Here is a 25,364-nt window from a genome sequence, read left to right as displayed (position 1 = left end):
GTGACTTAATATGTATTAATATGATGCTGATTTTTTTCCATTTTGTTGTCTATTTTCAGTGGAATATATGCAACTATTGTTCATATAAACCCATATGCCCATGGGCCTATATAACATGCCTTCAAGTTGACTTACGTTCAGTAGTTGGATCAAAGGGCCATTACACCATCATTTTAGAGCAGTTAGAAACAAATAATCTATTCTGCTCTATTGTAGAAACTTTTTTTTTTTTTTTTAAATGTCTGTTGTGGGACTTGAAATCTGAGTCTGGGCTCTGTCCCTGAGCTCTTCAGCTCAAGGTGAGCACTCTTCTACTTGAACCACAGTGCCACTTCCGGTTTTCTGGTAGTTAATTGGAGATCAGAGTCTTATAGACTTTCCTGCCCAGGCTTGCTTTGAATTGTAATTCTCAGATCTCAGTCTCCTGAGCTAGGATTACTGGTGTGAGCCACCAGTGCCTGGCTCTTTTTAGTTTTAAAAAATTTATTGTAGGGACTGGGAAGGTGGCTCAGTGGTAGTGCTTACCTTGCATGCACGAGGCCCTGGGTTCAATTCCTCAGCACCAAATAAGCAGAAAAAGCGGAAGTGGCGCTGTGGCTCAAGTGGTAGAGTGCTAGGCTTGAGTTGAAGAGCTGAGGGACAGCACCCAGGCCCAGAGTGCAGGCCCCATGACCGGCAAAAAAAAAAAAAAAAAAATTGTAAAGGTAATGAATGGGGAAGGAGTGGAGATGGTTACAGTTACATAAGTAAGATAATGAGTACATTTCTTTCTCCTCCTTTCCCCCCTTCCTCCTCCTCGTCCTCGTCATCCTGGGGCTTGATCTTAGGGCCTGAGCTCTGTCCCTGAGCTACTTTTGCTTTTCTTCTGGCTTTTTCTCTTTATGTGGTAGTGAGGAATTGAATCCAGGGCTTCATGAGTGCTAGGCAAGCACTCTACCACTAAGCCATATTCTCAGCCCCAAGGATATTTCTTTTTTTTTTTTTTGGCGGTTGTGGGGCTTGAACTCTGGGCCTGGGCGCTTGTCCCTCAGCTCTTCAGCTCAAGGCGAGCGCTCTTCCACTTGAGCTACAGCGCCACTTCCGGTTTTCTAGTGGTTTATTGGAGATAGGAGTCTCACCGTCTCTCCTGCCCAGGCTGGCTTTGAAGCATGATCCTCAGATCTCAGCCTCCTGAGTAGCTAGGATTACAGGCGTGAGCCACCGGCACCCGGCGGATATTTCTTTTTTTTTGTTGTTGTTGGTTTGTTTTTGTTTTTGGTCAGTCATGGGGCTTGAACTCTGGGCCTGGGTATTGTCCCTCAGCATTTCAGCTCAAGGCAAGCTCTCTAACACTTGAGCCACAGCACCACTTATAGTTTTCTGGGGCTAATTGGCGATAAAAGTCTTACGAACTTTACTGCTTGGGCTAGCTTTGAATCGTGATCCTCAGACCTCAGCCTCCTGAATAGCTAGGATTACAGGCACGAGCAACTGGTGCCTGGCAAGGGTATTTCTTTTTAAACACTGTTACCCCCTCCCTCATTTTCTCCCACATACCACTCCCTACTACCCTCCCTACCACTTTGTAAAGTTGATTTCCAACATGGTGTCTAGTGAATATCTTTGTTGCATTACTTCATGCTTTGTCCTGCTGTTCGTGTGATTCCCTTTTCCTTCCACGGATCAGGTAATGTGGAAATATTTCTTGAGTGATGTTTTTTTTTTGCCTGGGGCTTGAACTCAGGGCCAGGGTGGTGTTGTCCCTTAGCCTTTCTATGCTCAAGGATTGTGCTCTACCATTTGAGCCACAGTATCTTTTCCAGCTTTTTTGTTTCATCCTATTTATGTGGTATTGAGAATTAAACCCAAGGCTTCATGCATGCTAGGTAAATACTCTACCACTAAGCTACATTCCCAGCCCTGAGTGATTTTTTTTTTGCACTTGAAGTTAATTGAACTCCTATTGAACATTTATTATTTTGTTATATATTATGTATATCTCTCTTTGTGTGTGTTTATGTGCACTAGGGCTTGAACCAGACCCAGGCACTGTCACTTTGCTGTTTTTGCTCAAGACTGACATTCTACCACTTGATCCATAGCTCTATTTCCAGCTTTTTAGTGGTTAATTGCAATATGAATTTCATGGACTTTCCTGCCTGGGCTGGTTTCAAACAGGGATCCTCAGATCTCAATCTCCTGAGTGGCTAGTATTACAGGTGCAAGCCAGGGTTGCCTGGCTGTATATCTCATTATTTTAGAGTCAGCAGTGGTGACCCATACCTCTAGTTACAGCTACGCAAGAGGCTGAGATAAATGGATTACTTGAGCCCCAGGATTTTGAGACTAGAATTCAGTAGACTGAGTTTCTTTTCTTTTTTTCCCTCCCTTCCTCCCCCCTTCCCTCCTTCCTTTCTTCCTTCCTTCCTTCCTTTCTTCCTTCCTTCCTGCCTTTCTTCCTTCCTTCCTTCCTTTCATTTTTTGTGCTGGTCCAGACTCTGGGCCATTGGCATCTGGCTGGTAGTTTCTAAGCTAGTTAAATGTTAGAGATTTATATTGCTCCTTTGAAGAGGAAGGAAAGAAGCATTTATCATTGAATTCTGCTCTTCTGAATTTGGGGAAAATTCTAGGTTTGTAGAGATTTAAAAAATTAATGAATTACTTTGTATATCACCTTTATAATAAAAATAAAAATTAAAAGATGGTGAACCATATACAAAATTAATGAGTTATATGTTTGATATGTTTGATGTATGTGTATAGGATGTATCATTTCTAAGTTATGGAGATAGGAATTTGGGATGCTCAGTAAAAGTTTCAGTAGCAAGTGTTAGAAAAGAGTAATAATAAGGTAGTAGTCGCCAAGTATATGTGTATTATTTATATTTTACTCAACAACAGCAAAGCTTTTTAAAGATAACATGTATGAGTGATTAAAGTACCATACCTTCTCACTGGGAATTTCACAGAATAGAATAAAATCCTTGTCTTTTCTAAATTTTTTCAAACCTGAACCAATTCCAAGCTAATTAGGATACATTTCCTGTTAATATTCAAATTTAGTGTACAACATATATTTAAAAGAATGTAATTTCTTCTTAGGCTTACTTGGCCTAAAATGATTGCAGCATTAAACTTGTAATTATGCTGGGCACAGTAACACATGCCTATAGTTGTAGCAACTAGGGAGACTGTGGCAGGAGGATTATTTGAGCCTAGGAGTTTGACGCCAGTCACTAAGCTTTTGGCTATGAATTAAAGTGGGACTGTTGCCATAAATTCTACTTCAACATTATTTAGTGTTTAGACTGACTATTGAATATGAGGTCTATAAAATATTTATATTGAACTACATTAGAACAGTGTAGTTTCAGTTCTCTACTCAATTGTATGATCACTAATTGTACAGTGGTATGTACATAATCACCAATTAAGGTCTCATGAGGCAGAATATTTTTCGAGAGTTAAATTAATAAAGGGCATTCTTTTGTTAATAAGAGTTATCTGAAGATTTAACCCAGTTTGGTGGTATGTGTCTGTAATCCCAGCTGTTTGAGAGGTACAAGTGGGAGAATCAAGTTTTAGAATAGATCAAGCAAAAGTAGGGACATCCTACCTCAAAAACAAAAAATATTAATGAAGGTGTTAAAATTATAACTCTTGGTAGAATTCTTGCCTAGCATGCCAAATCCCTGGGTTCAATCCTTCATATTGCCAAAAAACAAAAACAAAAACGGGTGAGGAAATTATCTATAGATTTGGGAAATGCTAAAATTGTTAACCAGTGTGTTTTGGAGTTACCCCATGGTGATAGAATATGATCAGAAATTAGCAAACGATTGGGGCTGGGAAGGTGGCTCAGTGGTAGAGTGCTTGCCTTGCATGCATGAGGCCCTGGGTTCGATTCCTTAGCACCACATAAGCAAAAAGAAAAAAGCCGAAGGTGGCACTGTGGCTCAAGTGGTAGAGTGCTAGCCTTGAGCTGAAGAGCTGAGGGACAGCAGCCAGGCCCAGAGTTCAGGCCCCACAACCAGACCCCCTCACCCCTCCAAAAAAAGAAATTAGCAAACGAAACTTGTTGATTTTATTTTAGACAACATCTATGAGCAAGATGAAGTTGGACAAGTGGAAGGTAGCAAAAGGACACATAAAGTAATAGGAATTGAGCAGCCAGTATGCATATTGGGAGAAAGATTTGTGATTTACCTATTTTCTGAGTCAGGCATTTCTTCATTGTAGAAGGGAATTAGCTTACTCTAATATTAAGTATTTGGATCATACTCTTAGTGCCTTCTCTATATGAGAGAATGTATTTATCTGCTGGTGAGAGCATTCTGAGCTTGGCTGTATATCTGTATTTCATATTTTAAAGTGACAAAGTGACAAAATTGTAAACAAATTGGGAAAAAAACAACCTGTATGTTTACATATATGTGTTTTTGTACCTGTGAGGTTGGTTAAAATAAGATGGTCTGGTGAGATAGATAAGACTTGTAGCCTTATTTCATTTAATAAAGTTTTTTGTTTTGTTTTGGGTTTGGTTTTGGGACTTGAGCTTTTGCTTGGCTTCTTCTGCTCAATGCTGGTACTCTACCACTTGAGCCACATCTCCACTTCTGACTTTTTGCTGGTTAATTGGAGATAGGAGTCTCATGAATGTGCCTGCCCAGGGTTTGAACTGGGATCCTGATAAGCTTTCTTTGCAGCTAGTAATTTTTTGCATTGCTCGGAGTCTTTTTTTCCCTTTCTTATTTTTCTCTGAGTCTTTATATTAGAAAAACAACAATTTAGGTTATTTAACTTTTGGTATCATCTGTAAAATGAAATCTTAAACTAATGGTCTTACAGCCCTTCAGGTTCTAAAGTTTTATTATCATACAACTTATATGCTCAATGATATCAAATGTCATTGATATTACCAATATGACATTAATCTACCACTGTCACATTTTAACTTAGGCTTTTTCTTTCTTTCTTTTTTTTTTTTTTTTGCTTATGTGGTGCTGAGGAATCGAACCCAGGGTCTCAGGCATGCAAGGCAAGCGTTCTACCACTGAGCCACCTTCCCAGCCCAAACTTAGGCTTTTTTGTTTGACTCTAATGTAGATATTGCTGCTGGACTGTAAACTTGTAAGGACAGGATCAGTTTGTCCTGAGCTGTTAAATGCTTACTGAATGAATATTTTAGGGCATCCTTCTGACAGTGTATTTAGAACATTGTGGAATAAGTTGGGTTCTCCCAGTACACTAGGGCCTCACACATGCCAGGCAAGTATGACTTTGTTTTGGTAAGTCATTTTCACTTCAGAATTCCCTTACCAAACATTCCCAAGAAACCTGTGTAGTTTCTCTGCAGTAAAACAGATATAAAACAATAGGACTAACTTTTTTTTTGTTATTGTGTTTACTACTTAGGCTATCAATATGACGGCTGAAGAAACAGTGAACGTAAAAGAGGTTGAAATCATTAAGCTAATTTTGGACTTCTTGAATTCAAAGAAGCTTCACATTAGTATGTTGGCTCTTGAGAAGGAAAGTGGAGTCATAAATGGTCTATTTTCAGATGATATGCTCTTCCTGAGGTATGATTTCATTATTACTCTGAAGTTTATAGCTCCTTCAAAAATGTTAATTAAATATTGGGCTGGGAAGGTGGCTCAGTGGTAGAGTGCTTGCCTTGCATGCATGAGGCCATGGGTTCCATTTCTCAGCACCACATAAACAGAAAAAAACAGAAGTGGCACTGTGGCTGAAGTGGTAAAGTGCTAGCCTTGAGCTGAAGAGCTGAGGGACAGCGCTCAAGCCTACAGTTCAAGCCCTACATATGGAAAAAAAAAGTTAAATATTACTATTATGTATAGATTTAAAAATAGAACTTTATAATTCAGGACTAAGTAGTATTTTCAAATATTCTTATAATGGAGCATTTACAAAATACTGTGATGTTTTCATAGAATATTTTCAGTAGTAAAACCCAGAGGTCTTAAACAAGAATCATAACTCCTGTTTTATCCATTAATATCATAAGGATCTTCTCTGATTACAAATTTATTGATATATTAACAATTTTCAACTTAATTTTCCAATATTTGTTCTTCTATTTTTAGAGAATTATTTTCAATTTTCTTAAATGCTTTACTGAGTGGCTTTTATACATGAGACTTTTTCTATAGCTTAGATTATTTCCTTAGGAAAAGGTTCTTGGAGTTGGAATTGCAAAGCAAAGGGAATTGATGTATTTGCCAAAATAGAAAGCTAAATATATCTCAATTTGAATTGGATGGAAAAAGAGATCCCACATTTCCAGGCAGAATGTATTCTATTTTTATGTAATAGCAAAAAGTACATGTTCTTGGGCAAAATGAGTTTTCCTTAAAAAATACAAAGCTTTATCATTAAAGTTTATTTACATTTGTATTTCTATCACTTATGCTGTGGTCTTCCAGCTCTTGGGGGCTTACTGAGTGATGTAACTGGTATGAGGCTGTGTTCTTTTGGTTCTGCTTCAAGTACTGATATTTCTGGAATTTTGTACTAGTTTTTAAGTATCTGCAGGATCCTATAGGTTTATAATGAAATTTAACTGATGTTGAGGTGAAGTGCACAGAATTACCAATACATAGAATTACCCAGACAGTAAGTATCTTAAAGGTCTGGTCTTTGAAATTGTGTCTTCCTGTTTTTTAAAAAAAATAATTAAAAATGTTCCTTTATAAGCAGAATCATATGTTGTCAATTTTATATGATAAGTCCTTCTGCCCATCTTTCTGTTTCTATATTTTACTGTTACAAAGTATTTAAAAATAGGGAAATTGTTATTGTGTAAGAAGAAAGATAAAGCCAGGCGCTGGTGGCTCACGCCTGTAATCCTAGCTACTCAGGAGGCTGAGATCTGAGGATCATGCTTCAAAGCCAGCCCGGGCAGGAGAGACCGTGAGACTCCTATCTCCAATAAACCACCAGAAAACCGGAAGTGGTGCTGTAGCTCAAGTGGTAGAGCACTTGCCTTGAGCTGAAGAGCTGAGGGACAGCGCCCAGGCCCAGAGTTCAAGCCCTACGACCAACAAAAAAAAAAAAAAGAAGAAAGATAAGAGTACCTTGGAACTTTTGGAAACTTTACAGACCACTTAAAGGAGGGTGAAAATGTTCCTTGCTGTTTCCTCTGATCTCTACTTGTTTTGACTTTGGTTTTTGTGTGCCAGTACTGGAGTCTTGAATTGCACCCTAACTTTTTTGTTGTTGGTCGGTCATGGAGCTTGAATTGAGGGCCTGGGTACTGTCCCTGAGGTCTTTTTCTGAAGACTAGCTCTCTATCACTTTGAGCTACAGCTCCAGTTCTGGTTTTCTGGTGGTTAATTTGAGATAAGAGTCTCATGGACTTTCCTGCATGGGCTGGCTTTGAACCACAATCCTGAGATCTCAGACTCCTGAGTAGCTAGGATTACAGGCGTGAGCCACCAGCACTGGGATTTATTTAACTTTCATATTTGGACTCTGGCTTTTTTGCTGGTTAATTGGAAATAAAGAGTTACAGTATTGGTGTTGAATCTAGCTAGGGCTTGTCTATGCATGCTTGTCAAGATTTGACCACTAATAGTCTTTTAATAATACATACTTTATTTAGCCAGATGCTGGTGGTAGATCAGGCCTATGATCATAGCTATTTAAGAGACTGAGATATGGAAGATCATGGTTTGAAGCCAGTCCAGGCAGAAAAGTCCAAGGAACTATCTCCAATTAATCATCAAAAATACTGGCCCAAATGGTAGAGTATTAGCCATGAGTAGAAAAGCTGAGCAAGAACTCAAAGCCCTGAATTCAGGTCTTGGTATTGGCACCAAAAAAGAAAATAAAATACTAGCTTTACAACTGAAGATGAATAGAGAAATAAGGAACTTTTTTTGTTTAAAGTATAAAGTTCTCTTTTTATTTTTATTTTTTGGTCGGTCATGGGCCTTGAACTCTGGGCCTGAGTGCTGTTCCTCAGCTCTTTAGCTCAAGGCTAGCACTCTACCACTTGAGTTACAGCGCCACTTACGGTTTTCTGATGGTTTATTGGAGATAAGAGTTTCACAGACTTTCCTGCCCAGGCTGGCTTTGAACCGTGATCCTCAGATCTCAGCCTTCTGAGTAGCTAGGATTACAGGAGTGAGCCACTGGCTCCCGGCTAAAGTTCTTTTAGAGATCAAAATTATATTTATGCTAACACGAGGAGTGAATGCAGAATCATAAATTCTTTTCATAGATAATATGTTATCACTGGTGTGAAAAATTGTTTTGTTTTAGTGTTTGAGTATCATCTATTAACATATTCTAAATTTGATAGTGTTCTGGATTTTTCTTTAGGCAACTAATCCTTGATGGTCAATGGGATGAAGTTCTTCAGTTCATTCAGCCTCTAGAATGTATGGAAAAGTTTGACAAAAAAAGGTAGGTAAGACTTTATACAAAGTTTTAGTGCTTTGTCATTGTCAGAAATGTAGCAAAAAAAAAAAACCCAAAAAATTTAAAACAGGACTTTTCTAAAGCAGTATAACCAACCATACTAAGTTGGAGCACTTCTGCAGGATGCTTCGAATATCTGCAGCTCTGATATGCACATCCTTTTGCTCAATAGTGTGTAAAAAATCCTAAGGGTTGTGTCTTCATAATAGCATGAAAACTTTAGGTTTCTATTGTTTCTCATGAGTTGTCATCTATAATTTGTATCCTTAATCTCTTATAATATAATTCAATGTGTCTGCCTGCCTGCTTTCTTCTTTTCTTTCTACCTTAATTTCTTCATTCCTTTCCTGGAAGAAAGGAAAATTTTTGGGCTGGTACTGGGACTTGAACTCATTATCTAACATTCTTACTTGACTTTTTTCTGTTCAATTCTGGCACTCAATCACTTGAGCCACAGATCCACTTCTGGCTTTTTGCTAGTTAATTAGAGAAGAGCCTGACAAACTTTTCCATCCAAGCTGTCTTCAAAATACGATCCTCAGATCTCAGCTTCCTATGTACTGAGGATTATGGGTGTAAGCTACTAGCTCCTGGCATGAAATTTTGGTCATTGTTTCTTCAAATTTTCTCTTCCATATCTTTATGGTATTAGGAATTGAACCCAGAGCCTCACACATGCTAGATGAGTTTTCTACCACTTGAACTATGGTCCCGGGCTTTGTTTTTATTTTAATTTTTTTGAGACAGTTTCTTTATCTTTTTTTTTTTTTTTTGTCGGTCGTGGGGCCTGAACTCTGGGCCTGGGCGCTGTCCCTCAGCTCTTCAGCTCAAGGCGAGCGCTCTACCACTTGAGCTACAGCGCCACTTCCGGTTTTCTGGTGGTTTTATTGGAGATAGGAGTCTCACGGTCTTTCGTGTCCGGGCTGGCTTTGAACCGCGATCCTCAGATCTCAGCCTCCTGAGTAGCTAGGATTACAGGCATGAGCCACCAGCGCCCGGCTAGTTTCTTTATCTTTATCTAGGCATGCCTTGAACTCCCTATCCTCTTTGTCGCCACCTTCCAGGTAGCTGGGATTACAGGTGTGCTGCCATGCTCATGTCTCCTGTCTCTGCCTCTGGGTCATGATGTTAGATAAATTGATTTTTTGTGACACAGGACTGAGGCCTTACTATTTAATTTTTTGGTGCTGAAGGAGATTGAACCGACATTCTCACACATGCTAACTAGGTGCTATAGCATTGAGTCAAACCATAGTATCGCTCTAAATTTTGGGGGAACACCTATGTATGTCAGTATATCAGGCTGATCTTGTACTTGAAATCCTCTTGCTTCTGCTCTCTGAGTGTTAGGATTATAGGCTTATGCTTACATGTGGTACTGGGGTTTGAACTCTGAGCCTTGCTCTTCATAGGCAAGCACTCATGACCCCATGTTCAGTGCTTTTGTTTTTAGTTTGATTTTCAGATAGGCACTTGCCCTAACTTTGTCTGGTCTAGTCTTGGACCTTTATTTCCCAAGTAGCTAGACAAAAGGTGTGAGCCACCATTTCCTGGGTTTTTGAGATAAGATTTTGTTAACTGCATTAGCTGTCCTCCAAACTGTGATCTTCCTGTTTCTGCCTCCTGCATAGCTGGGAATACAAACATGTACTTTTGAAGCTACATCCCAAGTTGTAGATTCATTCTTCAGTTCTGTTATTCTTAAATTTGGTTATCTTCATTTGAAAAATTAATTTTTATGCAGTCAAGTCATTAATTTTGTTAACCTCAAAATGCAAATTTGTCTGCCCTCTAGTGGATACCAGCTGAAATGTCTGTTTGGTTTTTTGACCTTTCTGTTGCTTTTTGGGGGCTCCTTGTAATATTCCTTGTACCCTTATAGTTTAGGAGATAAGCAAAGCCTCTGGTAGATTTTAATATATTTCTTCTTTCTTCCTTCCTTCCTTCCTTCCTTCCTTCCTTCCTTCCTTCCTTCCTTCCTTTCTTCCTTCCTTCCTTCCTTTCTTTCTTTCCTTCTTTCTTTCCTTTCTTTCTTTCTTTCTTTCTTTCTTTCTTTCTTTCTTTCTTTCTTTCTTTCTTTCTTTCTTTCTTTCTTTCTTTCTTTCTTTCTTTCTTTCTTTCTTTCTTCCTTCCTTCCTTCCTTCCTTTCTTGTTTATTGGAGATAAGAGTCTCACAGACTTTCCTGCCCAGGCTGGCTTTGAACCACGATCCTCAGATTCCCGCCTCTTGAGTAGCTAGGATTACAGGTGTGAGCCACTGATGCCCAGCAATTTTAGTGTATTTCTTACTGTGGTTCCCTCTTATTGTGGATTCCTCTCACATTTCATCTGTTGTGGGAATACTAAACTCATTCATTCATTCATTCATTCATTCATTGTGCCCATACTATGTCTTGCACTCAGGGCCTGGGTGCTGTTCCTTAGCTTTTATTATTCAAGACTGCACTCTAGGGGCTGGGAAAGTATCTCAGTGGTAGAGCGCTTGCCTTGCATGCCTGAGGCCCTGGGTTCGATTCCTCAGCACCACATAAGCAAAAAGAAAAAAGCCAGAAGTGGTGCTGTGGCTCAAGTGGTAGAGCGCTAGCCTTGAGCTGAAATGCTGAGGAATAGCACCCAGGCCCAGAGTACAGGCCACACGACCGGACCTCCCCACTCCCCCCCCCCCCCAAAAAAAAAAAAAAAAGACTGCATTCTACCACTTGAGCCATAGCTTTTTATTTCTGGCTTTTGGGTGGTAAATTAAGATAGGAATCTCATGGACTTTCTTGTCCAGGCTGGCTTTGAACTGTGATCCTCAGATCACAGCTGTGAAACTAAGCCTTTTGAGTAGCTAAAATTATAGGCATAAGCCACTGGTGGTTGGCAGTACCAACTTTTTGTTGGCTTTTCAGGCCTGTGACTTCTAATGCTTCAGCTTTCTGCTTGAGCTCTAGTTTGCATGAGTGGATTGGGGAGTGCCTTCAGCTGGAAAGCCTTTATACTCTTGGATTTCACCCCTTAAAGTGATCATTTTCCAAGAACAGCTGGGCACTCACTGGTGGTTAACATCTGTATTTCTACCTATATAAGAGGCTGAGAACTGTTTAAACCAGCTGAAGTGTTTTTCATTTTCCTACCCTTTCTGCCCTATTTTTACCAGATTATACTAATGTTAAAGGAGGGGAGGAGGTTTAGCTCAAATAGCGCTTGCATAATAAGTACGATTGTCGGAGTTCAAGATGCAGAGCCATATTGAAAATAAAATATATAAAAACACATTAAATTGGATGTCAGTGGCTCATGCCTGTAATCCTTGCTATTTAGGAGGCTGAGATCTGAGAAGGTCAAAGCCAGTCTGGACAGGAAATTCTGTGATACTGACAGGAAATTCCATGATACTCTTGTCTCCAATTAGTTATCAAAAAGTTGGAAGTGGAGCTCTGGCTCCAATGGTAGAGAACTAGCTTTGAGCAAAAATGCTCAGGGTCAGTGTCCAGGTCCTGAATTCAAGTCCTAGGCCTGGCATGTGTGTGTGCGTGCACGCACACGTACACACGCGCGCACACACACACACACAAACATTAAAAAATAAAAAGCAGGGGCTGGGAAGGTGGCTCAGTGGTAGAGCGCTTGCCTTGCATGCCTGAGCCCTGGGTTCGATTCCCCAGCACCACATAAGCAAAAAGAAAAAAAGCCGGAAGTGGCACTGTGGCTCAAGTGGTAGAGCGCTAGCCTTGAGCTGAAGAGCTGAGGGACCAGCACCCAGGCCCAGAGTTCAGGCCCCACGACCGGACCCAAAAATAAATAAATAAATAAATAAATAAAATAAATAAAAAGCAGGAGGTGGTGCCTACCTTTACCTCTTAAGTAGTTTAAATGATTGGGATTTTAGGTATGTATTATCATGATTGGTTAAAACTTAATTTTTTTGCAGATTTAATATTGGATTTAAAATTTTTTCTTTGTGAGTATTAAAATGTGATTACTTTCAATTAAATTTTTTCAGCTATGACTTCAATGTGATAAGAAACTTAGGAAAATATTCCAAGTGTTTTCTGAAAGCAAGTGTTACAGTAATTTACAAGTTGATTTATCATACACTGGAGAATTAATTTTTTTTTTAGCCAGTCCTGGGGCTTGAACTCAGGGCCTGGACACTGTCCCTGAGTTTCTTTTGCTCAAGACTAACACTCTACCACTTGAGTCACAGTGCTACTTCCTGCTTTTTTCTGTTTATATGGTACTGAGGTATCAAACTCGGGGCTTCATGCATGCTAGGCAAGCACTCTACTACTAAACCACATTCCCAGCCTGGAAAATTAATATTTTAAAGAAGTTTCTTTTAAAATAAATAATTAGTCCTATAACACAAACCTGGCCAAATTGGTGATGTAGCTCACTATTAGAATATTACCTAGTAGGAACAGGCTTTGGGTTTGATCCCTAGCACTAGTTTCTTGCTTCAGAAACTTAAGCACTTTTCTAGTATTGGACATTGCTATCATTTCAGCTTTTGAGTTGTATTTATATTTTGAGAGAAGACCTCACCATGTAGCATAGATAGGCCTTGAATTCATGATTTTCCTGTCTCAGCCTCCCAAGTGCTGGGTTCATTGTCATACACTCCCTATGCCAGGCATCTATCATTTAGCTTTTAATCCTTAAAACAAATTTTAAATCCTTTTAATGATTCATTTTTAATTTTTCTACACAGGTTTCGTTATATTATCCTGAAGCAGAAGTTTTTAGAAGCTTTATGTGTTAACAATGCAATGTCAGCAGAAGATGAGCCCCAGCATGTAAGATTTTTATTCCTGAAGGTTTGCGCCATAGTCTTGTTTTCAGTCATAAGTATTTCATTTGCTAACACAAAAGATCATTATGCATTTTCAAAGTTTTTCTGCACTGGGATGGCACAGGATCTGCTATTTTGCAGATGTACTCCTTTCAGTCTGTCGTGCTCTAAGCTTACTCCATGATTTAAGCCAAGATGATGTGTGAATAGTTAGCTAATTGAAGAAGTATATGCTCTTCATTTGAGATAAGTGAGGCGACTTGGTGAGTCATCATTGCTTCTTTTATTCTAGGAATGGGTTGGGTAGGTTTGCCTCCTTTTTCTCTATGTGTTCAGTATTTTCTTGGTCCAGTGATAGTTTTTGAGTCAATATTTGAATGTATGACTATTTTAAACTCAGAAATATTAATTCAATTTGATTGGAAAGTTATTTTTGTTTATTTTTTGTACAAATTCTGGGTCTTGAACTCAGGACCTGGAGCATTTTTGCTCAAGGCTAGCACTTTAGCCATAGTTCCACTTCTGGTTTTTTGGTGGTTAATTAAAGATAGGAGTCTTACGGACTTTCCTGCCTAGGTTGGCGTTGAGCTGTGATCCTCAGATCTCAGCCTTAACACTGGCACTTGGTTGTACTGTTGTTAAAGTAAATCAGTTGTAAATGTTCCCTGGTCTAGATTGCCATACAAATTTGTTCTGAGGCAAGTTGGGACTAAGAAAATGGCTCTTTTGAATTTAGATAAGCCAAATAGTAAGCTTTATTAGCATGCAAATATTGATGTGGTTAAGTTTTATTCTTTAAAAAAAAATCATACCTTTGAAGCCAGACACTGGAGGCTTACTCTTAAGTAGTGACCCAGGAGGCTGAGATCGGAGGAACAAGGTTTGAAGACAACCTGGGTAGAAAATATGTGTGAGACTATCTCCAAATAACTAGTAAAATTCTGGACTGGTAGCTCAAATGGTAGAATGCCCACTAAGAGCACCAAAGTTAAGAGGGCCAGAACTAAAAGCCCTGATACCAGCAGAAGGAAAGAAGGAAGGAAAGAGGGAGGAGGTAAGGTGGGAGAGAAGGAAGAAAGAAAGAGAGAGACAGACAGAGACAGAGAGACAGAGAATTTATATATTTGAACCACACATAGTGGTACATGCCTATATTTCCAGCATCCAGGAGGCTGAGATAGGAGTTCAAGGTCAGCCTGAGCTACATAATGAGATGCTCTCTCAAAAAGTAAAATTATTCATTTGAAACCTGAATTGGAGTACTATTTTGTAGATTAAAGTGTAAGGTACTAATTATACTGATTAAAGAGTAATGTACTAATTAACCAGGTATTCTATTTGTGGAAATACTTTGGTTCCTGAGTTCAAACTATTACAAATTCTAAAAATTAGTGTATTCAATGATATCAGAATTGATCTTTTATACAGTCAGCTTTCACAGTTACTTTTTATTGTGACCATTTCCAGTTTTTATAGTCACCATTTATGGTTTTGTTTTGTTTTTACAGTTGGAATTTACCATGCAAGAAGCTGTGCAATGTTTACATGCTCTAGAAGAATACTGCCCTTCTAAAGATGACTACAGCAAGCTTTGTTTGCTCTTGACTTTACCTCGTCTGACTAATCACGCTGAATTTAAGGACTGGAATCCCAGCACTGCACGAGTTCACTGTTTTGAAGAGGCTTGTGTCATGGTTGCAGAATTTATCCCTGCTGACAGGAAACTAAGTGAGGCTGGTTTTAAAGCAAGTAACAATCGTTTATTTCAGCTTGTAATGAAGGGCCTGCTTTACGAATGCTGTGTTGAATTTTGTCAGAGCAAAGCAACTGGAGAAGAAATTACAGAAAGTGAAGTACTTCTTGGCATCGACCTTTTATGTGGCAATGGGTGTGATGATTTGGATCTGAGTTTATTATCATGGCTTCAGAATCTTCCTTCTTCTGTGTTCTCTTGTGCTTTTGAACAGAAAATGCTTAATATTCATGTTGACAAACTTCTAAAACCTACAAAAGCTGCATATGCTGATCTTTTGACACCTCTGATCAGTAAACTCTCACCCTATCCATCATCCCCCATGAGAAGGCCTCAGTCAGCTGATGCCTATATGACCCGCTCTCTGAATCCTGCATTAGATGGCCTCACTTGTGGACTAACCAGTCACGATAAGAGAATCTCAGACCTTGGGAACAAAACTTCTCCTATGTCACACTCTTTTGCCAACTTCCATTATCCAGGAGTACAGAACCTTAGTAGAAGTCTCATGCTTGAAAATACAGAATGTCACAGTATTTATGAAGAATCCCCTGAGCGGTAAGCATTTGCTTATAAAAATTGAGAAATCACTGTATGTGTGAGACAATCTGACTAACATATATATGTGTGTGTATGTATGTGTATACATACATATGTGTGTGTTCTTTATGTTTAAGTCCCTTTAAAGTTAGTCCTTCAAACTTCAGAAACTATTTTAAAATTTACATAATTATGTGGATTATTTTTTCCAGTACTGGGGTTTGAACTGAGCTCTTCATGCCTCCTAGTCAGGCATTCTACCACTTGAGCCACATCCTCTCTCCCTCTCTGCATAAGGTATTTCTTTTTTGGGGGAGGGGATAGTATGTCATTTTTGCCCAAGGCTGGCCTAGATCATCAACTTCCCAGGTAGCTAGGATGACAAGTGTATGCCATAACCGCCTGGCATAGTTTTTGAGATGCAGTCTCATGTTTTGCATGCCACATTTGGCTGTGAGTATGGAGCTAAAGTCTTACTTTTTTGCCTAGCTTGATCTTGAGCCACAATCCTCTCAGCTTTTATACTCTTAAGTTGTTGGCATTTTCGTCATGAGTCACTAGAGATGAGAAGAAAAAAAATTTTTTTTTTTGAGTCCAGTCGTGGGGCCTGAACTCTGGGCCTGGGCACTGTCCCTCAGCTCAAGAAAATATTTTTTTAATCCTATATTATTCTTTCTCTGGTTAAAGACAGTAGATGTGTTATGAAGAAAATTTGGAGAAAAATAAAATAACCAGCCAAAAGCAGGGCTGGAGGTATGGTTCTAGTGGTAAAATGTCAGACTGGCAAGTGCAAGGCCTTGACTTGAAACCCTAGAACTAAAACCAAAAAACAGTACTACAAAAAAAAATGAGGGCTGGGAAGGTGACTCAGTGGTAGAGCACTTGCCTTGCATGCCTGAGGCCCTGGGTTCAATTCCTCAGCACCAAATAAGCAAAAAGAAAAAAGCTGGAAGTGGTGCTGTGGCTCAAGTGGTAGAGTGCTAGCCTTGAGCTGAAGAGCTGAGGGACAGCGCCCAGGCCCAGAGTTCAGGCCCCACGACTGGACCCCCCTCCCCCAAAAGGCAATAATTCTGGTATAAAAATTCAAACATGTTTTCCTATACTTGTCAAGAAGTTTGAGAACATTAATCTCCTTGAGTCCAAATGCCTCTTCTATATAAAATAGTGTTGAGGGCTGGGAGCATGGCTCAGTGGTAGAGTGCTTGCCTAGCATGTATGAAGCCTAGAATGCATGAAGCCCTGGGTTCGATACCCAGAAGTGGCACTGTGGCTCAAGGGTAGAGTACTAGCCTTGAGCAAAAGAAGCTGAGGGACCATGCCGAGGCCTTGAGTCCAAACCCCAGGCCTGGCAAAAATGGTGTACTTGCAGAATGAGATAAATGTGTCAGTATATTGCAGTTGGTGCACAATAAACACAAATTTCTTCCTTTTAGAGTTCCTATCCTTGGAAAGGACAGTGGGCCAAAAGACCTGAAAGACTGTAGGAGAGCTACTATGTTGTGAATAAAAGATAAAAGTTTACTTTTGAACATTTACTTTTGAACTTTATAGACATGATGGCTCATGTCTATAATCCTAGCTGCTGAGTAGGCTGAGATCTAAGGATCAGGATTTGAAGTCAGCCCAGGCAAAAAAGTCTATGAGACTCATATTTCCAAATAAACTACCAAAAAAGCTAACACGAAGCTATGACGCAAATGATAGACTGCTACTATAAGCAAAATTAAACTCAGGGACAGTGCCCAAGCCCTGAGTATAAGCCCAAGGACTAACATACATACACTTAAAAATAAATAAAAGTAGGGGTAATTTTTGAAAATACTAGAAAGATGCTCTTTTTTACAGTACGTATACTAAAATTGGAATGATACAGAGATGATTAACATGGCCCTTGTGCAAGGATGACATGCAAACTCATGACACATTCCATATTTATATGGATATAGATACACTGTCTAAAGTATGGCATACATGTGGATTCCCACGGTGTAGAACTCCTTTGAACAATTAACTGACAGTTTAACAAAATACTAGGAAGCTGAAGCATGGTTTATCTGACTGAAGAGAGGAATAATGGATGAATACAATGATAATACTCAGTGTACATATTTGGATATGGAACGGAGAACAGCACTTGCAAGCCACAGCAGCCAGGGGTGGAAGAAATCCAAACTGCGTGCCCCAGGCAGGAAACCCAGCAGCCCAGGTCCCACCAGAGCCCAACCAGTGTGTCCCAGGCTGGGGACCGGGAGCCCCGGCTGGGCCTGGGGACCAGGTGCCTGAGCTGTCTAAACCACCTGTTCCAACTCAAGTCAGGAGATGGTCACACGCCTCAGCAGAGGGTGGAGTGTGCCTACCCACCAGAATCTAAGAAGAGCAAGCCCTACCTGGACCAGACTAGCATCTGGAGGTCTGCCCCTCTGCAGCCCCTCCCTGGCTGAAGTAGGGAGCCACATCCATGATGGCAAAAGACCTGTGTGTCCTGGGCAGGAGACCCAGAAGCCCAAGTCCCACCATAGCCTGACCTGTGTGTCCCGGGCTGGGTATTGGACAGCTCAGGCCACCAGCACCTGATTATAGTCAGGAACTGCTAGCCAACTCCAGCAACTGGTGGAATACATCCAGCCTACTTGGTTTTTCCAAGAGCACCCCTGGGAGGGAGCGTAAGCAGTTTAGGCTGCCATTCCTTGGCTGAAGGTGGGAACTGCCTGTGATCTCCAGAAGGCAGCTGAGTGAGCCCTACCTGTATCCCAGGAAGGAGTTTGAGCTGCCTAAACCATATGTCCCTGACTGAAATCAGGAACTGAGCACATGCCTCAGCGGAGGATAAAGTGTGTCTGCCCACCAGAATCTAAAGACTAGCAGCTGGAGGTCGGCCTCTCCCCCAATAGAACTGAGACCAGTAAAGACTTTCTCAGCCAACCCAAAGCCAAGAGCAAGCATCATCAGTTGATCCAGGAATCAACCCAGAACCAAGCAAAGGCAGCCACCTATTGACCCAAAGAGTCAGAGTTTGGGATTGGTCTCCAATAATCCCTGAATCCCCATGTGAAAATCACAGCAAAAAATTACAAGATTCATCAACAGCCAAGACAGCAAACCATCCCCAAAGGCCAGTAGCCACCTAGGGAAGAACTCCAGTCAAAGCAAAAAAGAAATGGAAGACAAATGCTACCTCCAAGAGATGATAGGGCAATGACTCAAGAATTAAAGCAAGAAATGGATCAGAAATTTAAAGAACAAAGAAATGAATTATCAGAAGAGATGCAGGATTTCAAACAAGAGATGCATTTAAAAAATAGATGCATACACACGTCGCTAAAAATGAGATTAATACTTTGAGAACCAAGATAGAAATCATAAATGGTTCAATTTCCTCCATGCAAACCACAATGGAAGCCATAGTTACCAGAGTCAATGAAATGGAAAATAGAATATTAGGTACTGAAGACAAAAATGCATCAACTGGAAAAAAAGTTACAGAAATGGCAAAAACACTAAAAATATGACAAAGGGAAGTCCAAGAACAAACAGACAGTGCCAAAAAATTTAACCTGCATATAATTGGGGTGGATGAAGGTAAGGAATACCAGAATAAAGGAATACAACACATATTCAATAAGATTATCACCGAAAATTTCCCCAATCTTAAAATTTTACCTACATAACAGAAGCATACAGAACACCTAACATGTAGGCTCCCAGGAGGAACACTTCTAGACACATTATAGTAAAAATGATAGATCTGAATAATAAAGAACAGTCTTGCATGCAGCAAAAATGAGGAACTATACTACAATGGGAAAAAAATCAGAATCACTGCAGATCTTTCCACATACACTGAATGTAAGGAAAGCCTAGGAAAGTATCATTTGAGCCCTGAGAACCAATAACTGCCAACCCAGACTGGTTTATCCAGTGAAGTAACATTCATATTTGATGGAGAAACTAAAATTTTTAATACTGAAGAAAACTAAATGAATTAATAAACAATAAGCCAGCACTATAAAGAATGTTAAGAATGGGAAGCTGGGCGCCAATGGCTCACGCCTGTAATCCTAGCTACTCAGGAGGCTGAGATCTGAGGATCATGGTTCAAAGCCAGCCCAGGCAGGAAAGTCTGTGAGACTCTTATCTCCAATAAACCACTAAAAAACTGGAAGTGGTGCTGTGGTTCAAGTGGTAGAGTGTTTGCCTTGAGCTGAAGAGTGAAGGAAAGGCTTTTGATAAAATCCAACATTCACTCAAGTTAAAAGCTCTGGAGAAAATAAGATTAGAAGGAAAATACCTTAAAACATTAAGACCAGTAGCCACTCCTCTTCAATATAGTTCTGGAATCCTTAGCCAGAGCAATAAGGCAAAAAAAAAAGATATTAAAGGGATCCGTATAGGAAAGGAAGAAGTTAAAACTATCCCTTTTTGCAGATGACAGTGATATTATACCTTAACAATCCCCAGAATTCCACCACTAAACTCTTAGAGCTCTTTGCCACTTTGGCAAAGTAGCAGGATACAAAATTAACCCTCAAAAATCAGTTGCTTTTTTGCACAACAACAACATATAAGCAGAGAGGGAAATCAAGGAAACAACGCTAAAAATGTAAGGGAACTACTTAATGAAAAGTATAAAATCCTAAAGAAAGAAATCATAGAGGACAGCAGGAAATGAAAAGACCTTCCATATTCTTGGATAAGCAGAACTAATAATAGTGAAAATGGCCATACTGCCAAAATTGGTATACAAATTCAATGCAATTCCCTTTGAAATCCCAATGACATACTTTACTGAAATAGAGAAAATAATCCAAAAATTCATATGGAACAACAAAAGACCTAGAATAGCCAAAACAGTTATAGGCAAAAGAAGAAACACGGGAGGGATCACAATACCGGATTTCAAACACTATACAGCCATAAAAATAAAGACAGCTTGGTATTGACACAAAAACATTCCCAAAGACCAGTGGAATAGATTAAAAGATCCAGAAATAAAACCACATACTTAAAGTCAGCTGATATTTGACAAAGGAGCCAAAGACACAGTGGAAGAAGCACAGCTCTTCAACTACTGATGCTAGGAAAACTGGCCAGCCACATGGAGACAACTAAAAGTAGAACCCATCCTGTCACCATGCACTAACATCAACTCAAAATGGATTAAAGACCTTAACATCAAACTTGAAACTCTGAAGCTACTGCAGGACAGAGTAGGAGAGACACTTGAATTTGTAGGCACAGGCAGGAACTTCCTGAACAGAGTCCCAGGGTCACAACAAATTGGAGAGAGACTCAATAAATGGGACTGCATTAAAATAAAAAGGGGGTGGGAAGCTGGCTCAGTGTTAGAGTGCTGGCCTCGCATGCATGAGGCCCTGGGTTTGATTCTTCAGCACCACATAAACAGAAAAGGCAGGAAGTGGCACTGTGGCTCAGGTGGTAGAATGCAAGCCTTGAGTTGAAGAGCTGAGGGACAGTGCCCAGCTCCAGAGTTCAAGCCCCACGACTGACACAAAAAATTTTTATTTAAAGATAAAAGTTTCTGGGGCTGGGAAGGTGGCTCAGTGGTAGAGCGCTTGCCTTGCATGCTCGAGGCCCTGGGTTCGATTCCTCAGCACCACATAAGCAAAAAGAAAAAAGCCGAAGTGGCGCTGTGGCTCAAGTGGTAGAGCGCTAGCCTTGAGCTGAAGAGCTGAGGGACAGCGCCCAGGCCCAGAGTTCAGGCCCCACGACCGGACCCAAAAAAAAAAAAAAAAAAAAAAAAAGATAAAAGTTTCTATACAGCTAAAGACATAGCAACAAAACTAAGAAGACAGCCAACTAATTGGTTTGTTTGTGTGTTTGTTTGGGTCCGGTTTTGGGGCCTGAACTCTGGGCCTGGGCGCTGTCCCTCAGCTCTTCAGCTCAAGGCTAGCGCTCTACCACTTGAGCCACAGCACCACTTCCGGCTTTTTTCTTTTTGCTTATGTGGTGCTGAGGAATCGAACCCAGAGTCTCATGCATGCAAGGCAAGCGCTCTACCACTGAGCCACCTTCCCAGCCCAGACAGCCAACTAATTGGGAAAAAATATTTACCAGCAATATATCAGACAAGGACCTTGTATCCATTATATACAGGGATCTCAAGAAACTAATCCCTCCCAAACCTAACAAACTAATTACTAATGGGCAAGGGAACTAAAGAGAGACTTCTCAGAAGAAGAGATAAAAGTGGCAAAGAAACACATGAGGTAATGTTCACCATCCCTAGCTGTAAAGGAAATGCAAATGGAAAAAGAACCCTGAGATACTACCTTACCACAGTCAGAATGGCCCACATCCTAAATTCAGCCAAAGACAAATGCTGGAGGGGATGTAGAGAAAGAGGAACCCTATTACACTGCTGGCAGGAATGTACACTACTACAACCACTTTGGAAAGCGAGGCACCTCAGACCTCCCCTATGATCTAGTCATACCACTCCTAGGCATCTACCCTGAGCAACAGGAACCAGGATACAAAGACACATGCTCCTCCATGTTCATTGCAGCACTGTTCACAATAGCCAAGATATGGAAACAACCCAAATGCCTCACTACAGATTAATGGATCCAAACATTGTGGTACCTATATACAATGGAAAATTATGCAGCCATTTCAAAGGACAAAATAATGGCATTTGCAGGGAAATAGATGGAGCTAGAAAAAATAATTTTGAGCAAGGGAAGCCAAGAGCAAGGAGACAAATGGCACATGGTCTCCCTGATATGTGGATGTTAAATCCAAAATGCAAGGAGTTAGTTAGGACAAACAGGACTAGAGAAACAAAGGAGTTCCTCTTATTTTTTCCTGTCATTACTAAATGATCCCATGTTGTTGACCACAACATGGCACACATGTGCACATCTGAGGGAAGCTAGGAGGAGGACACAGAATCAGAGGGAAATGGGAAAACATACAACAGAGGGGCCCATCAGCTGCACTGGACATTGATAAAAATGAACTAAGCAATTCCAGGGCAGCAATGGCAGGGAGGGCATGAGAGGGATAGAGGGAACAGCTGACACTAAGCAAAAGGAAAGAAATGTACAGATCACCTATGTGGAAGAAATAGTTGTATTGACAAAGCTCATAGAATTCACAAACTTTATAGACAGCGATAATGACAGTTTGCCTCAGGAAGGTTCGGATGTATTTATGACTTAAAGTATCACTATCTCACACTACTATGAAATTTGTGAATTTTATGTAATCACAATAAAAAAATTTTTTTGGGTCCGGTCATGGGGCCTGAACTCTGGGCCTGGGCTCTTCAGATCAAGGCTAGCATTCTACCACTTGAGCCACAGTTCCACTTCTGGCTTTTTTTCTTTTTGCTTATGTGGGCTGGGGAATAGAACCCAGGGCCTCATGCATGCAAGGCAAGCGCTCTACCACTGAGCCACCTTCCCAGCTCCAATAAAATTATTTTTAAAAAGGGAGTGTACAGTATTTTGTAAGGGTCTTTTCCCCTTGTACAGGAACTCGAAACAGTAAAGTTAGTTAAAATAGGTAATAGGCTCAAAGTTGAAATATCTTCCAATATAGGCCAGTACTGAGTTTAAAGTCTGAAGACTGAATTCACCAGATAAGGGTGAGGGGTGAAGAGTTGCCAGTAAGAAAAAGGAATCCTTGACTCAATTTCCCAATTACTCATTGAACAGATAGGCTCTTGAATTCAATTGATGAAATGAATTTTGAGTAATTCACAAAAGGAAACTGAAGGTAGAAAGCCAGCAGAGATTTATTTAGCAGAGCAGGACAAAGCAAGAACAAACAAAAAGGGGCACCACTTGACATGCACATGGGATAGGAGCTAAGAGAGACTCAGTGGGAGAGCTTTGTCCCAGGGGTATTTATACCATCTAAAATGATAAACTGGGGTGTCTAGACCTAGATGCATGCTTACCTAGAAACTTTCTCTTTATCCTGCTCTGTTACTGTCGGAATATGGAGACAGTAAATCTCAAATCATTTCATACTCAGATATATTTAATGGGTAACTATTTCATGTGGTCTTTTCCTGAGTATTCTTTCATTAGGAAGAATTTACCAAAACTTAGACCCCTTCTACTCATAGACTGAATTACTCATCCAGGTTAGAGGTATCTCATTCAATAACCAAGGTAAGACATAGTAGTAGAAGGAATTTGGTCATGGATTCTTGAATTGTTCATTCAATTCCTTGTTTTTCTTTTTTTCCTTTTTTTTTTTTTTTTTTTTTTTTGTGGTTGTTGTTGGTCCTGGGGCCTGAACTGTGGGCCTGGGCATTGTCCCTCAGCTCTTCAGCTCAAGGCTAGTACTCTACCACTTGAATCACAGTGTCACTTCTGGCTTTTTTTGCTTATGGGGTGCTGAGGAATCAAACCCAGGGCCTCATGCATGGAAGGCAAGCGCTCTACCACTGAGCCACCTTCCCAGCCAATTCCTTGTTTTTCTAATGATTTTTCAGCCTTGGTTCCAGTTTACTAATTCTCCACAATTGACTTATTTTCTAGCATTAAAAAAAAAAAACAAAACCTTTTTGTTTTAGCTGGGCACTGGTGGCTCACACTTGTAATCCTAACTCAGTAGGCTGAGATCTGAGGATTGAGGTTCAAAGCCAACTGGGGCAGGAAAGCCTATGAGATTCTTATCTTCAATTAACCACCAGAAAACCAGAAGTGGAGCTGTGGCTCAAAGTGGTAGAGCACTAGCCTTGAGCAAAAAAGCTCAGAGACAGTGTCTTAGCCTTGATTTTCAGCCCCACAACTGACAAAATTAAAAACATTATGCTTTTTTTTTTTTTTTTGCCAGTCCTGGGGCTTGAACTCGGGACCTAGGCACTGTCACTGAGCTTCTTTTGCTCAAAGCTAGCATTCTACCTCTTGAGCTGCAACACCACTTCTGACTTTTTCTGTTTATGTGGTACTGAGGAATCAAACCCAGGGCTTCATGCATGCTAGGCAAGCACTCTACCACTAAGACACTGTTCCCAGTCCACTTTTTTTTTTTTAATGGGTGCTGCCAAATGTCAGGCCCTGTGTTTGGCACAAGGGCTGTGGTGATAAGTGGGGCAGATGACTTTCCTCTCTTTATGGAGCTTTGATTTAGTTGAGGAGACAGACTAAAAAGATAAACAGGCATATAAAATAATTGCAAGTTATGCTAAATGTATTGAATGAAATCAAGAATTTGAAGGTGAGAAAAGAGGGTAGAGCTGATACAGAGGAAGCAAGTGTCCTGGGGCAGCCGCTTAGAGGAAGTGCTTCCCTAGGTGCACTGTGTGGGGGTAATGGCTCTGGCAGAGACAAAGGCACGGACCTACTAGAGATGAGTGGGGAGCTGGAACATAGTGGAGAGAGAGAGGGGAAGGCAGATTTTATTATAAGTGTAGGAAGGATTTTAAGTGGAGAATGATATTAAATTTGTGTTTCAATAATTTCAGCTAATATTGGTTCTGTTCTACATACTTTTAAAAAATGTAAAAAAATGATTTTCTTGGGGCTGGGAATGTGGCTTAGTGGTAGAGTGCTGGCCTAGTATACATGAAGCCCTGGGTTCGATTCCTCAGCACCACATAAACAGAAAAATCTGAAAGTGGTGCTGAGGCTCAAGTGGTAGAGGGCTAGCCTTGAGCACAGAGAAGCTGAGGGACAGTGCCCAGGCTCTGAGTTCAAGCCCCCAGGACTGGTAACAAAAAAAAAAAACACTTTTTTTTTTTTTTTGCTAAGTGCTGATAGCTTATTCCCACCAGATCAGAGGATGGTGATTTTAAGCCAGACCCAGCATAAGAGTCCCCGTGAGACTTTTATCTGCAATGAACCACCAGAAAACCAGAAGTGGCACTGTGGCTCAAAGTGGTAGAGCATTAGCTTT

The 25,364-nt window shown here is 40.3% G+C and overlaps 1 protein-coding gene and 1 non-coding gene across 3 annotated transcripts in view; both read left to right on the top strand.

Annotated features, from left to right (window-relative positions):
* Positions 1-25,364, top strand: part of Wdr47 (WD repeat domain 47) — an 87,050-nt gene that overhangs the window by 10,645 nt on the left and 51,041 nt on the right. The window contains exons 2-5 of one of the 2 annotated variants that reach the window (XM_070006183.1): positions 5,395-5,561; positions 8,326-8,409; positions 13,118-13,202; positions 14,707-15,509. In XM_070006183.1, the coding sequence (XP_069862284.1) occupies positions 5,404-5,561; positions 8,326-8,409; positions 13,118-13,202; positions 14,707-15,509 (1,130 nt within the window). In that variant the 5' untranslated portion in view covers positions 5,395-5,403. Of the gene's footprint in view, positions 1-5,394; positions 5,562-8,325; positions 8,410-13,117; positions 13,224-14,706; positions 15,510-25,364 lie in introns of both variants that reach the window. The other variant, XM_070006182.1, reaches the window with a different exon arrangement.
* Positions 17,323-17,427, top strand: LOC138817429 (U6 spliceosomal RNA). The gene has a single exon (XR_011368874.1). It is a non-coding gene; the product is annotated as a U6 spliceosomal RNA (small nuclear RNA).

Source organism: Dipodomys merriami, unplaced genomic scaffold (assembly GCF_024711535.1).
Source record: "Dipodomys merriami isolate MVZ:Mamm:240054 unplaced genomic scaffold, mDipMer1.0.p SCAF_7, whole genome shotgun sequence".
NCBI classification, from domain to species: Eukaryota; Metazoa; Chordata; class Mammalia; order Rodentia; family Heteromyidae; genus Dipodomys; species Dipodomys merriami.
The sequence above is the reverse complement of the archived record's forward strand: the minus strand, read 5'-3'. Positions and strand labels throughout refer to the sequence as shown.